General features: G+C 37.4%; 1 protein-coding gene across 1 annotated transcript; it reads left to right on the top strand.

Annotated features, from left to right (window-relative positions):
• Nucleotides 1-13,063: 13,063 nt before the first annotated feature.
• Nucleotides 13,064-13,447, top strand: LOC131629005 (secreted RxLR effector protein 161-like). Its single transcript, XM_058899808.1, has one exon. The coding sequence runs from the start codon at nucleotides 13,064-13,066 to the stop codon at nucleotides 13,445-13,447; it is 384 nt and encodes a 127-aa protein (XP_058755791.1).
• Nucleotides 13,448-13,881: the final 434 nt, after the last annotated feature.

Genomic DNA, 13,881 nt, shown 5'->3' with positions numbered 1-13,881 from the left:
CTTTGGCAGCCTTCACAAATCATGCCATAACTCTCTGCTCGTAACTCCAAATCAGGTAATTCTTGAAGATTCGGATTCTACACGAAATTTCCTTCGATTTGATATATTAATTCGTGTCAGGGAGGTTCTCGATGAGGGATATAGAGGAGTTTGAAGATTGGAGATTCTTGCTGAAAGTGAAGAAAAGAGGCTTACGGGTTTGATGGAGAAGAAGGGGAAAAGTCCAGATTCTTGGCTAAGGTAAGGGGGGACTCTTCCGGTTAATTTCTATTATGTGATTATAGGTAATAGGATGAATTAATATGTGATTCGATTCGATTGGATATATTGGGAATCGATATCGTTAGGTCTGTCATGAATTAGGATAATTGATGCAATTGATGAATTTGATGAATGGTTTGGTGTTAGATGACTTCTAAAATGTGTTATATTTGTGTTATAATATGCTATTTGATGATGTTTTGGTGTGGGGACTGTTATGGTGCGATTGGACAGAGATTGGGAGAGGAAAGATGTCAAAATCGCAGCAAAATTCTGCATCTGCGAAGAATGCGTCGACCTAAGCGTCAGATGCGTCGACCTAAGTGTTAGTTTGCGTCGACCTGAGTGACAGCATGCGTCGACCTATAGGGTCAGCGTGCGCATACCCGAGGGGGACAGGAAATCTAATGCGTCGACCTGAAGGGGGTTTTGCGTCGACGCATAACATCCAATTTTTGACAAATTTTCCGGAGGTCATAACTTTCAGACCGTACATCCGTTTTGAGCGCCGTTTCGAGCGCTGCGAAGCTAATTCAAAGCTTTAGATGATGAATTGGTGAAATGGGCAGTGGACCTATTTTATTATGAATGTTGATTCAATTTAATTGATGGATTGTAGCATTGTGTACATATATGTGTGAATGTAACAATGTGTTGTATGGTGATGTAACCACTTTGAATTCGTTGTGACTGGGAGGTGTTTTGACGTGATTATATGTGATATAATTGAATAATGATGATACTAGAATTGAATATATATTGATATGATTATGTGTGATATAAACGTGGATGGTGTTGAAATCGAATATATCATTCGGTGTTGCTTTTGGTGAGTTATTGGTGATATACATTGTGCGTATGTGGAATTGTGTAAACATGATAATGTTTTAGTGTGATGGTGAATGAACCGTTATTATTATTATTAATGTGATGATTATATGTTGTATGTTTACATATATGATTGAATGTAATATTGTCTGCATATATTCTTGAATGTGACAATGTGTTGATGCGGTGATAGGTTTGTTGTGACTATTATCATGATTGTTGTGATAATATGACGGTGATGATTGAATGATGTGAGATTTTGGATCGAACTCTAGTATGGCCGAAGGGTAGCTTCTTGGTTCGACAGGGTTAAGCATGAAGTCGAAGGTTGTTCACATGCTTGTGTCGAAGATGCTAGGGTTGTTAGCATGTTAAATTAGGTTTTAGTGTTTAAACCCTAATTTGTTAAGTTAGCTTGTTTATTAAGTTGACTTGTGTAATGGGCCTTGTGGAAAAAGCCCATTAGTTAGTATGTTAGGTTTTATTATAAATAGCATACTAGTCTCTCATCATTGCTAAGCTGCAAATCCTAATTTAGGGTGGGAGAGGTTATTTGTTATTCTTGTAAACTTGTAATCTTGTTTTAAGAGAAAGTAAAAGAATAGCAGTTATAACCAATATTTGTGTTCTTCTTCTCCCCTATAATTCCCTATTATACTTTGTTATTGGTATCGTTTTTCACAACAAATTGGTGCGGTGAGCGTGGAGAAAATGCCGTCAACAAAGTATGAGATTGAAAAGTTCACCGGAGTGAATGATTTCGGTCTGTGGCGCTTGAAGATGAAAGCCCTACTGGTTCAGCAGGGTTGTTTGGAAGCGTTGAAGGGAGAGGCAGCCATGAATGCAGAATTGACGGCAGCGGAGAAGACAAATATGATCGAGAAAGCACACAGCGCAATTTTGTTGAGCCTTGGTGATAAGGTTCTCCGGCAGGTATCAAAGGAGACGACGGCATCAGGGTTATGGGTGAAACTTGAAAGTTTGTATATGACCAAATCGCTGGTAAATCGACTCTACCTGAAGCAAGCTTTGTATTCGTTCAAGATGATTGAAGACAAAGTATTGGCTGAGCAGTTGGATATGTTCAACAAGCTGATTCTTGATCTTGAAAATATTGATGTGAAGATCGATGATGAAGATCAAGCGCTGTTACTATTGTGTTCTTTGCCTCGATCACATGCTCACTTCAAAGAAACTCTCTTGTATGGAAGGGAGTCCCTGACGTTTGAAGAAGTTCAATCAGCCTTGTACTCTAAGGACTTGAATGAACGAAAGGAGCATAAACCTTCGACTGTTGGCGAAGGTTTGGCCGTTAAAGGAAAACTCTTACGAAAGGATGGTAAGTTCGACAAGAAGAAAGGCAAAAGCCAGTCGAAGTCTTACAGTGGCGAAGCATCTGGCATTCGATGCTATCATTGTAAGAAGGAGGGTCACACAAGAAAGGTGTGCCCTGAACGCCTGAAAGATCATGGAGGTAAGGATAATGGCAATGCAGCCATTGTTCAAGATGATTTTGAATCATCTGATGTTCTTGTAGTTTCAAGCAGTGACTCGAGAAGAGAGTGGATTATGGATTCAGGGTGCACTTGGCACATGACGCCAAACAAAGACTTGTTCGAGGAATTATGTGATCAAGATGGTGGATCAGTATTGCTGGGAAACAACAAGGCTTGCAAGATTGCAGGTATTGGATCTATTAGATTCAAGCTCCATGATGAGTCAATAAGGTTGTTGACTGAAGTCAGGTTTGTTCCTGATTTGAAGAGAAATCTGCTTTCTCTTGGTGAATTCGACAAGAAAGGATATGTTTTCCAAGGAGAGAAAAGTATCCTAAGAGTCATGAAGGGTTCGAAGGAAGTCTTGAGAGGCGTGAAGAAACAAGACTTGTATACCCTTGAGGCTGAAGTTGTAAGTGGTTCGACAAATGTTGTATCCACGAAACCTTTGTCGAAGACAGAAATATGGCACATGAGATTGGGCCATGTCAGTGAAAGGGGTCTGGTCGAATTAGGGAAACAAAATCTGCTTGGTGGAGACAAAGTCGAAAAGCTGAAGTTTTGTGAACCCTGTGTACTTGGAAAATCTTGCAGAGTGAAGTTCAACAAAGGCAAACAAAGAACACATGGATCCCTTGATTACATCCATGCTGATCTTTGGGGGCCTGCAAGGTGTGCATCACATTCAGGAGCAAGGTATTTTCTATCCATAGTAGATGATTATTCCAGAAAATTATGGGTATTCATCCAGAAGACTAAGGATGAAACTTTTGAGAATTTCAAAAGTTGGAAGACTCTAGTTGAAAATCAGACTGGCAGGAAGGTCAAGAGGTTGAGAACCGACAATGGCCTTGAATTTTGCAATGAGGCATTCGACAGTTTTTGTGCTGCCTTTGGTATTGCAAGGCACAGAACTACTGCAGGTACTCCACAGCAAAATGGTTTGGCTGAAAGATTTAATCGAACTATTTTGGAGAGAGTCAGATGCATGTTGACTAGTGCGGGGTTAAAGAAGGTGTTCTGGGCTGAGGCTGTTTCGACAGCAACATATCTGATAAATAGATGTCCTTCGACAGCGTTAGATATGAAGACACCTGAAGAAGTTTGGTCGGGACATCCACCAGATCTCGACAAACTGAGAGTATTTGGCTGTGTAGCCTATGCTCACATTAGGCAAGACAAGGTCGAACCTAGAGCTCTGAAATGCATGTTCATGGGATACCCTGAAGGAGTCAAAGCTTATAGGCTATGGTGCCTAGAGCCAGGTCACAGGAGGTGTATCACCAGTCGAGATGTAGTTTTCAATGAAGCTGAAATGGCTTTTAAGAAAACTGATGATGTTGGTCGAAGTACAGAAACATCTGACGAAGAGCTGGAACAGGTAGAAATTCCTGTTGAGGTGGAGCATGTTGATGCTGAATTGCATATCCCAGATGAAGTCGAAGAAGAAGCAGAAGATGCTGAAGTTGAGGAAACTGACGATGACTACCTATTGTCGAGAGATAGGTCGAGAAGAGTCATCAAGCCACCTCAGAGACTTGGATATGCAGATCTTATAGCTTATGCCTTAATCTCTGCAAGTGAGGTTCTAGACGAAGAACCTAGAGACTATAAGGAAGTTATGAGGAGTCGAAATAAGACTGAATGGCTGAAGGCCATGGATGATGAGATGAAATCTCTTCATGATAATCATACTTGGGAACTGATCAAGAAACCTGTTGGGGCAAGGTTAGTCAGCTGTAAATGGATTTTCAAAGTTAAGGAAGGAATTGAAGGAGTGACGTCGAAAAGATACAAGGCAAGGTTAGTTGCAAGGGGTTTCACTCAGAAAGAAGGTGTCGACTTCAATGATGTGTTTTCTCCTGTTGTGAAGCATAGGTCCATTCGAATGTTGCTTGCCATGGTGGCACAGTTCGATCTTGAACTGGAACAGATGGATGTGTAGACTGCGTTCTTGTATGGTGATTTAGATGAAACGATCCTGATGAGGCAACCTGAAGGGTATGTCAAAAAGGGGAAGGAAGATTATGTGTGCAAGTTAAAGAGATCTTTGTATGGGCTGAAACAATCTCCTCGACAGTGGAATAGGAGATTCGACAAGTTCATGGCATGCATAAGTTTCATTAGAAGTCAGTTCGACCACTGTGTTTACTTCAGATTTCGACCTGGTAATTCATTTGTTATTTTGTTGCTTTATGTGGATGATATTCTCATAGCAAGCAACAGTGTCGAAGATGTGATGAGGGTAAAGGCTGAACTCAATAAGGAGTTCGATATGAAGGATCTGGGAGCTGCTTCCAGGATTCTTGGAATTGACATTCGAAGAGATAGAAAGAAGTCGAAGTTATGCCTATCTCAAGAGGCATATCTACGGAAGATTCTTGAAAAGTTTGGTATGTCGAATTCGAAGCCAGTTGTGACTCCAACAAACTCTCAATTCAAGCTGAGTATTGATCAGTGTCCCAGTACTGATGTGGAAAGAGCCTATATGAATAGCATCCCATATGCTAATATAGTTGGTTCTTTGATGTATGTTATGGTTTGTACTAGACCCGACATAGCATACGCAGTAAGTCTTGTAAGCAAGTACATGGCGAATCCTGGAAAGGCTCACTGGCAAGCATTGAAGTGGATTTTAAGGTACATAAATGGGTCTCTGAATAGAGTCCTAATTTATGGTGGAGCCTTGGGTGAAGATGGTAAAGCAGTAATCGAAGGATATGTCGACTCTGATTATGCAGGTTGTATGGATTCCAGGAAATCTATTTCTGGATATGTTTTCACTATGTTTGGTACAGCAATTAGTTGGAAAGCAACACTTCAGAAGGTTGTTGCTCTATCAACCACTGAAGCGGAGTACATTGCATTAACTGAAGCTGTGAAAGAAGCATTGTGGCTTGAAGGTTTTGCGAAGGAGCTGAAACTTCAAGGTCGAGGTATCACTGTTAAATGTGATAGTCAAAGTGCAATACACCTGTCGAAGAATTCAGCCTATCATGAGCGAACTAAGCACATTGATGTGAGGCTGCATTTCGTCAGAGGAGTAATCGAGCGTGGAGAAGTCCAAGTGCTGAAGGTTTCGACTGAAGACAATGCTGCTGATATGATCACCAAGACATTGCCGAGTTGCAAGTTTTTCCACTGTATGCAGTTGATAAAGCTGCATGAAGAAAGCTAGTTTGTTCCCTTGATGTTGTAGAGTTAGATCCAAGGTGGAGATTTGTGAGATTTTGGATCGAACTCTAGTATGGCCGAAGGGTAGCTTCTTGGTTCGACAGGGTTAAGCATGAAGTCGAAGGTTGTTCACATGCTTGTGTCGAAGATGCTAGGGTTGTTAGCATGTTAAATTAGGTTTTAGTGTTTAAACCCTAATTTGTTAAGTTAGCTTGTTTATTAAGTTGACTTGTGTAATGGGCCTTGTGGAAAAAGCCCATTAGTTAGTATGTTAGGTTTTATTATAAATAGCATACTAGTCTCTCATCATTGCTAAGCTGCAAATCCTAATTTAGGGTGGGAGAGGTTATTTGTTATTCTTGTAAACTTGTAATCTTGTTTTAAGAGAAAGTAAAAGAATAGCAGTTATAACCAATATTTGTGTTCTTCTTCTCCCCTATAATTCCCTATTATACTTTGTTATTGGTATCGTTTTTCACAACAAATGATATATTTGATGTGAATATATGTGAATAATTGAATGATTGTGCAGCGTGTACATACTTATTCGGTGATGAAAATGGTGAGTTATGATGAGACGATGCGGTGCATCGGATCGGTGATGTTTTTAAGTATGGTATATGTGTAAATTCATTCATATGCATTCGGTGATGGATCCCGGTGATGTTTGGATCAAATGGTGGACATAATTCCCATTGTGCGGAATTTGTGTTGGTTAGGCCGTATCTCGATGAGGCGTAGATCGGTCAGGTGGATTAATTCCACGGTTTATTGGTACCACATGCATAGTGTCAATTAGTCATATGCATCCTTGTCATAACATGATTGAATGAATTTCGGTGTTATGTTTGGTGTTGTATTTGTTGTGATTGTTGTCTTTGTTGCGATTGATGAATGATGATTGAATATCTGAATATATGACAAATTGGGTGAATGATATATTATGATATTTTGTTGCTTATGAATGCATAACATTGATTAATTGAGAATGAGACTCACCCTTACTTGTTGACATTTTTCAGATTGAGGAGTAGCGGCATTAGTGCTTGGTGAGGATGACTCGTAGAGTTTATCCGTTTATGTTGGGTCATGTCGGTCATGCTCTGGTCTTGTAACACTGGGGAACAATAGATTTAGAGTTTTAAGAGATTACTCTATTTTAATTGGTGTTGAATTATATTTCCCTTGGTTGTACTGACGATGTTTCGTATTCCGCTGTGATAAACATGATTATGTTTTGGCAAATCGTTTTCTAATAAAGCATGGCTTCGACCATAGTTGGTTTATTTGTTTTAAATAATTGTGGCACCCTTGTGTTTATGTTTTTACTCTGATTATTTATTTAAATTGCCGCGGGGCTTAGAAGGGTGTTACAGATTACATCCATTACCTCAAATTCCTAGTAATCAATCTCTTCCTTCGCATTCTACGAGAAATCCTCTTTGGTTCTCTGTGCTCTAGCTCTCACTTCACGTTCTCCGTTCTATTCCACGATCTTACAGAATAATCTTAATTCCCTTCCTTGGCTTATTCTTATTTTACCCCTTGGACCCCCTTTTTATGATTTTCCTCTTATACCCTCACTTAACTTCTTTTCCTCTTAATATTCTATTTAATTATTATTATACCTCCGAATAATATACACCAAATTATTTAAATCTAAATATTTCCAATTGCTGTCTATTTCTCACTAATTTCCTACAATATATCATCATAAATCACACAATTAATCACCAATAATTCACAAAAAATCAATTAAATAATTAAATCTAAATTTTAGGGTGTTACAACTACTAGCTTAAGAGGGAGATTGAGCGCCAAATCTAAGATGGCCATCTGAAGTAATACCTTAAAGGAGACTCTCATCAGACTTGAGGCAGTGCCATGACTAGAGGGAGGTATCAATCCAGAAGCCCCAGGTTTAAGAAAGACAACGAACCTGAGAGAAGAGAGGAGGACAAACTAGTCTGCCACACCCTAAATACCATAGTTGGAGGATTCGCTAGCGGAGAAGAATCTAACAACTTCTGTAGGAGATACGCCCCTCAAGATAAAGCGATATAATACTCAACCACTAAGCCTAAGGCGAACTCGAAGGATAATCTAGATCCTAGAATCTCTTTCTCTCGAAAAGACGTCGTATGAATCGTCTGTCATTCTCATCTAACATTATCTATTCATAAAAGTGCAATACGATGACTGGGATATCAAGCGAGTATTATAGATCCAAGAAGTTCATATGATTTAATGTAATGGGATGCCTTTGATAGGTTAAATCTGGACCCAAACTTGCTCCGGTTTTTCAGAGACTCTTCGATAGACTTCCCTAGCAAACAAGTCCAAGTTAAAAGCTACATCACTCACAAAATAAGTTTATAACTTAAGGAGAATGCCAAAATGATCAAAGTTGAGTATCTCATAGTATATACCCCATCATGTACAACATAATCATTAGGCGACATGCCTTCAACCTCCTAGTAGTGCCCTATCAACGCTTTACTTAAGCATGAAGTATGTGTTAGGGATCAAGAAACTTCCCAAAGATGTAATCAATACACTATAAGGGTTAAAAGGGAGAGAATGATGGTTATGTCATGCTACAACCACAAATCAAATAGGTTAATTTTGTAGATTTTGACCAAATATATAGCCTAATAAGGTGATGTTCACGCCTACTGAGGATCGAAAGACGGTCCAAATCGGGCCCTAGAAACTCCACACCACTGAATTGGGCAATTATATGACAAAACCCTATGAGGAAGACCCGGTCCCCCTTTTGATATATCTTGAATCGACACTAGGGTCGTATGTCAGCTTTTCACCATTATTCCAACAATAAAACTAGTAATGTAGAGAAAACACAAGGTTGGCGGGGAGAAATGGGCTACCATAAACGAAGAGGTGGGAAAATTGAAGGACTAAGTTTCTTTATAGAAATCAAGTATATGACCTGGTTAGAAAATTTGGTGTTAGTTCAAAAATTATCCCAGAAATTAAAAATGTGTGTAGATTTCACCGATCTAAATATGGTGTGCCATAAGGATCCCTATCCATTACCAAACATCAACATATTGATAAAAGAATCTTTAGGGTACAAAATTTTAAGTTTTATGGATTCCTATATGGTTAAAACCAGATAAATATGGATTCTTTAAGCGTGCTTAAGATGACTTTTATGTCAAATAATTGTAATTACTACTACGACAGTATGCCTTTCAGAGTGAAGAACACATGTGCCACCTAATAGAGGTTAATGAATGTTGTATTCTCCAATCAAATAGGGTGCATACTGGAAGTGTGCATCGATGACATGGTCGTAAAGACCCTGGAATAAGGAAATCACCGCAGTGACCTAGAATAAATGCTAAAGCTAATTAGTAGTTATAACATACATCTGAACCCCACCAAATGTCCTTTTGGGGCTCGGGCGGACACATTTTTGTGATTCATGCTAATTAGATGGGGGAATAAGGGGGATACCCAAAATAATCAGCCCATTATTGGTTGCCTTAGTAAAGGAGATTCAACAACTAACGCGACCATTGGCCGCCTTCTTTCCTGCACAGGTGATAAAGCCTTTCCTCTTTTTGCTACTTTAAAGAAAGAAGAGAGGTTTGAGTGGTCGAGCGAGTATTAGGAGGCTTTTTGAGATCTAAAAACCTTTTTGGCCACCCATCTAGTACTAACACGCCCGAAGGAAAGTTTGTCGCTATAATTATATTTTCCATGAACACATAAGGCGATGAGCTTTGCATTGTCCAATAAAAAGAGAAGAGTGGACATGCAGTCTATTTTGTCAGCAAAGTGTTCAAGGGCGCAAGATGAGATACCAAAAGATAGAGAGACTAGCATTGACAGTCGTGATAACAACAAGGAAGTCGAGGCCCTACTTCATAGGGAATCACATGGTGGTAAAGATGAATCATCATATCCATTAAATTATAAAGAAGCCTGATTTGACGCAAAGGATGATGTCTTTGTCAATAGAGCTGTCAGAATATGATATAAATTTCATACCAAGAGGTAGCATTAAAAATCAAGTTTTGGCAAACTTTCTGGTAGAGTCCAGTTCTCTAGTGGACGAGGATGTGCCATACGCCTGAATCTTATCAGTAGACGGAACCTCAAACCTTATGGGCAGTGGCACTGATGTAAAACTCCATGACTGATTATTAACCTTATAAAGAAATCTTTGAGGTTTGAGTTCAAAGCTAGTAATAATCGGTTTGAATACGAAGTCGTCATCAGCGAAATAAACCTCTCCATAGAAATGGGCATTTTGAATCTTAAACACAAAGAGACTCTTAGTAGATCCTTAATCAGGTAGTTGAGAAGTATTAGTCGAAGGTATCACAACTTGTCAAATACCTCCAGAAATAGCAAAACTTAGCAAAAAAAATTTAAAAATTTGAAATAATTTATCTACCTAAAGAGCAGAATTCCCTAGAAGACATCTTATCAAAGCTCACCAGGACAAAGAAGCTAGGTCATAATAAAACAATAATATACAAAACCATATCCACAAACCACACAAAGAAGGTGGAAGTAAATGACATAAACGTCATTGAAACTATAATTAGATGGACCTTATAGTGCGCTTCTTAACAGCATTAGAGTTTCCATCAGACAAAGCCGAAGCAAAAAAGATCAAAAGGCCATCCCTAAAGTATACCATGGTAGGTAATCATTGTACAAGACGGGAAGGGTCTCCCTCATGCCGAGGTCGCTACTATAAAAAGTATATATCACCACAATTGAAAGAAGGATTTCACCATGGATGATGGTCCGTGGTAATGAAGGGCGTGATAGAAAGTATGCTACTTTCCACCAAAGTTGGAATACTGACCGAGGTGAAAAGTGCTTGGTCCTGAGTTCGAATATCAATGATTATATTTTGGAATTTATAAGACGTGCTTTTCAACATAGTTGGAATTATCACCGAGGTGATAGATGTTTAGCATAACTTTTCACTATGGCTCCTAAATACAACTGTGGGGAAATGTATGAAATCTTCTATCACTTTTACTTTTACAGTGTCTTGAATGTTGGCCTAAATGAATTTTATTTTAAATTATAATCATTTGTTTTATTTATTCATATAAGAATATTAGCAAACCAAATATATTTGTTCCAACAAGGAAGAAATTACATCATCTAGAGAATAATTGAGACCCAAAAATAAAATAGTTAATTTGGTGAATTTAAAAAGGAAACATAATTTTGTATTGAGGAAAACATCAAGTTGTGTTGTCTTGATACAACATGATTTTTTCTTTTCAAATTCTTATGATTAGCCATAAGAATTTGAAAAGAAAACACCATGTTGTATTGAGACAACACAACTTTATGTTTCCATGTTTCTTAAATACAATGGTATATTTCCTTTTCAAATTCACTAGTTTTACCATTTTATTTTTGAAGTTCAATTCTTATCTACATGATGCTATCTCTTATTTGTTTAACAAATGTTTATGGTTTTATAATATAACTAAATTTATAAAAAAACAAATGGTTATATGTTAAAATAAAATTTATTTTGTTAAGCAAAAAATGTCAAGAACACGGTAAAGGGACGAAAGATAAATATTTTTTGGGCTTAATTGCAACTTTGGTCCCCCTATTTTGTATTTTTTTCGATTTTAGTCCCCCCATTTTTAAAACCACGATTTTGGTCCCCTTTTAACTTTTCCATTGAAAAAGAGACGGGAATAGGGACTAATTTTGCAGAAAAAACAAAATAGGGGGACGAAAATTGCACAGAAAACTTAAAAAGGGGACTAAAATAGTGATTTTTAAAATAGAGGGATCAAAATCAAGAAAAAGACGAAATAGGGGGACTAAAGTTGCAATTAAGCCTATTTTTTGGCACAAATTTAAACATATTGCCTTAGCATTTCAATATTGAACAATTCTCTTAGAAATGATTTTAGTCTTCTCCATGATCAAATGTAAAATACAGAAGACTTTAGTCTTCTCAACTAAAACAACAATATAGCTAAAACAAACAACAAAACTAACACAATTTTTTTTATATTATCAACAAAAAAACAACATAATTAAACAAAAACAACATAACTAACAAAAATCACAACAATAACACAAACATTTTACCTATCTCAACAATAACAACAACATAACTCAACAAAAAAACAACAACAATAACACATAATTTTACTTGTATCAACAAAAATAACAACATAAAACCTATAATCTCATCATAAAAACATCAACAATAACACAAATCTTTTACTTATAATAACAAAAACTACAACATGTTAGAAGTTGTAATTCGATGATTTGTAGAAAAGGTAGTATTCGACTGTGTTGAAGTAGCTAGTCGGAGTAGTAGGAGTTAGTTGTATTCAATAGAGTCGAATACAACATTTAACTGTTGTGTGGAAGCCAAAATATAACTTTAGTATATTTTGGGCTTGGGTTGTATCTTTTGGGCTTAGGCCTTGATCGCCTTTATACAGACATGACTTTGTATAATTTTAATAGACTTAACAGCAATTTTCATAACACAGTTTTTACTGTTAATAATTTTTCTCTTTTTTTTCTTCTTGTCTCATCTTTCTTGAAACCCTAATTGTTCCAACAAATTGGTATCACAGAGCCCGAATTGTGATTCAGAGAGAATCTGTAATGGCAAATGGAACAACAACATCAACGTAATTTTTAGCGAATCTACCGATTTTCAAAGGAGAGAACTACGAAAGATGGGTTGTATAGATGAAAGTCATCTTCAAATTTCAAGATGTGTTTGAAATCGTGAACAATGGAGTACCGACATTGAAAGCGAATGCGGATGATGAACAGAAGGCTGCGCACAAAAATGAAAGGAAGGAAGATAGGAAAACTCTATTTTTGATTTACCAATGTGTGGACCTTAACGTGTTCGAGAAGATTATTGAAAAAAGAAACGACTAAAAGAGTGTGGGACAAGTTAAAGCACTTGTACATCAGAAATGAAAAACTGAAAAGGGTGAAGCTGCAGACAATGGGATAACAATTTGAGATGACTCATATGAAGGAAGATGAATCAGTCTAAGAATACTTTCCACGCGTGGTTTTATTAACGAACCAGATGAAGGCGTGTGGTGAATCCAAATGCAGCTGCAACACCATTGGAAACTTGAGCAAAGTTGAAGAAGGTTACAAATTATGAATTTGTAAGTGCGACACTATACAAACAATTCATTAGACCATTGAGGTAGTTTTGAAACACCATGCCAGATATTTGGCTAAGTGTTAGATTGTTAAGCAGATTCATAGAGAAACCCTAATAATGTCATCATAATCCAATGAAGAGGGTGTTGAGATTCATAAAAGGTACAATTGATCATGGTGTGCTAAGGCCAAGAAAAAAGAAGATCAGAACAGGTGTAGAGGTATATGGTTACATTGATTCAGATTTTAGCAGATATCAAGATGAAAAGAAGAGTATTGCAGACTACATATTCATGATTAAAGGCGTTCCAATCTCTTGGAGCTCAAGGAAGCAAAGTATTGTGGCTTTGTCATCATGTGAAACTGAGTACATGGCTGCATCATATGCAACATGTCAAGAAGCATGGATAGAGATGTTGCTCGAAGAGCTCAAGATCATGGAACCTATGAAAATGAAGTTGTTTGTCGACAACAAGTCAACTGTTGATCTAGCCAATCATCCTATGTATCATGGTTGAAGTAAACACATATCGATGATGTATCATTTTCTTAGGGATCAAGTGAATAAAGGAAAGCTTGAACTTGAGTATTGCAAGTCAGACTGAAAACTAGCCGATATACTCACCACACCCTGAAAAAAGTCAGGTTCGACGAGATGAACACAAATATTGGGATGAGAAGTCTCGAAAACATGAATTAGGTGGTGTGTTAGAAGTTGTAATATGATGTTTTGTAGAAAAACAACATAAAACTTTGAATCTCATATTAAAAACAACAACAATAACATTAAACCTTTTATTACATCCACAAAAACAACATAATTAAACAAAAGCAACAACATAAAACATATAGGGTCAAGTGTCTTGACAACAAGAAAAAAACCCTAAAAGATAACTAGCTTGACTAACAACAACAACATAACTCAGTACATGAATGGTGGAAATGTTTCACG

The sequence above is a fragment of the Vicia villosa genome, unplaced genomic scaffold (assembly GCF_029867415.1).
Source record: "Vicia villosa cultivar HV-30 ecotype Madison, WI unplaced genomic scaffold, Vvil1.0 ctg.000494F_1_1, whole genome shotgun sequence".
In the NCBI taxonomy this organism is placed as follows: domain Eukaryota; kingdom Viridiplantae; phylum Streptophyta; class Magnoliopsida; order Fabales; family Fabaceae; genus Vicia; species Vicia villosa.
Note: the sequence above shows the minus strand (reverse complement) of the source record. Positions and strands in the feature narration are given on the sequence as shown.

What these genes read in the sequence shown, in the direction of transcription:
- LOC131629005 (XM_058899808.1), top strand. Translation starts at nt 13,064, where the DNA reads ATGAAGAGGGTGTTGAGATTCATAAAAGGTACAATTGATCATGGTGTG.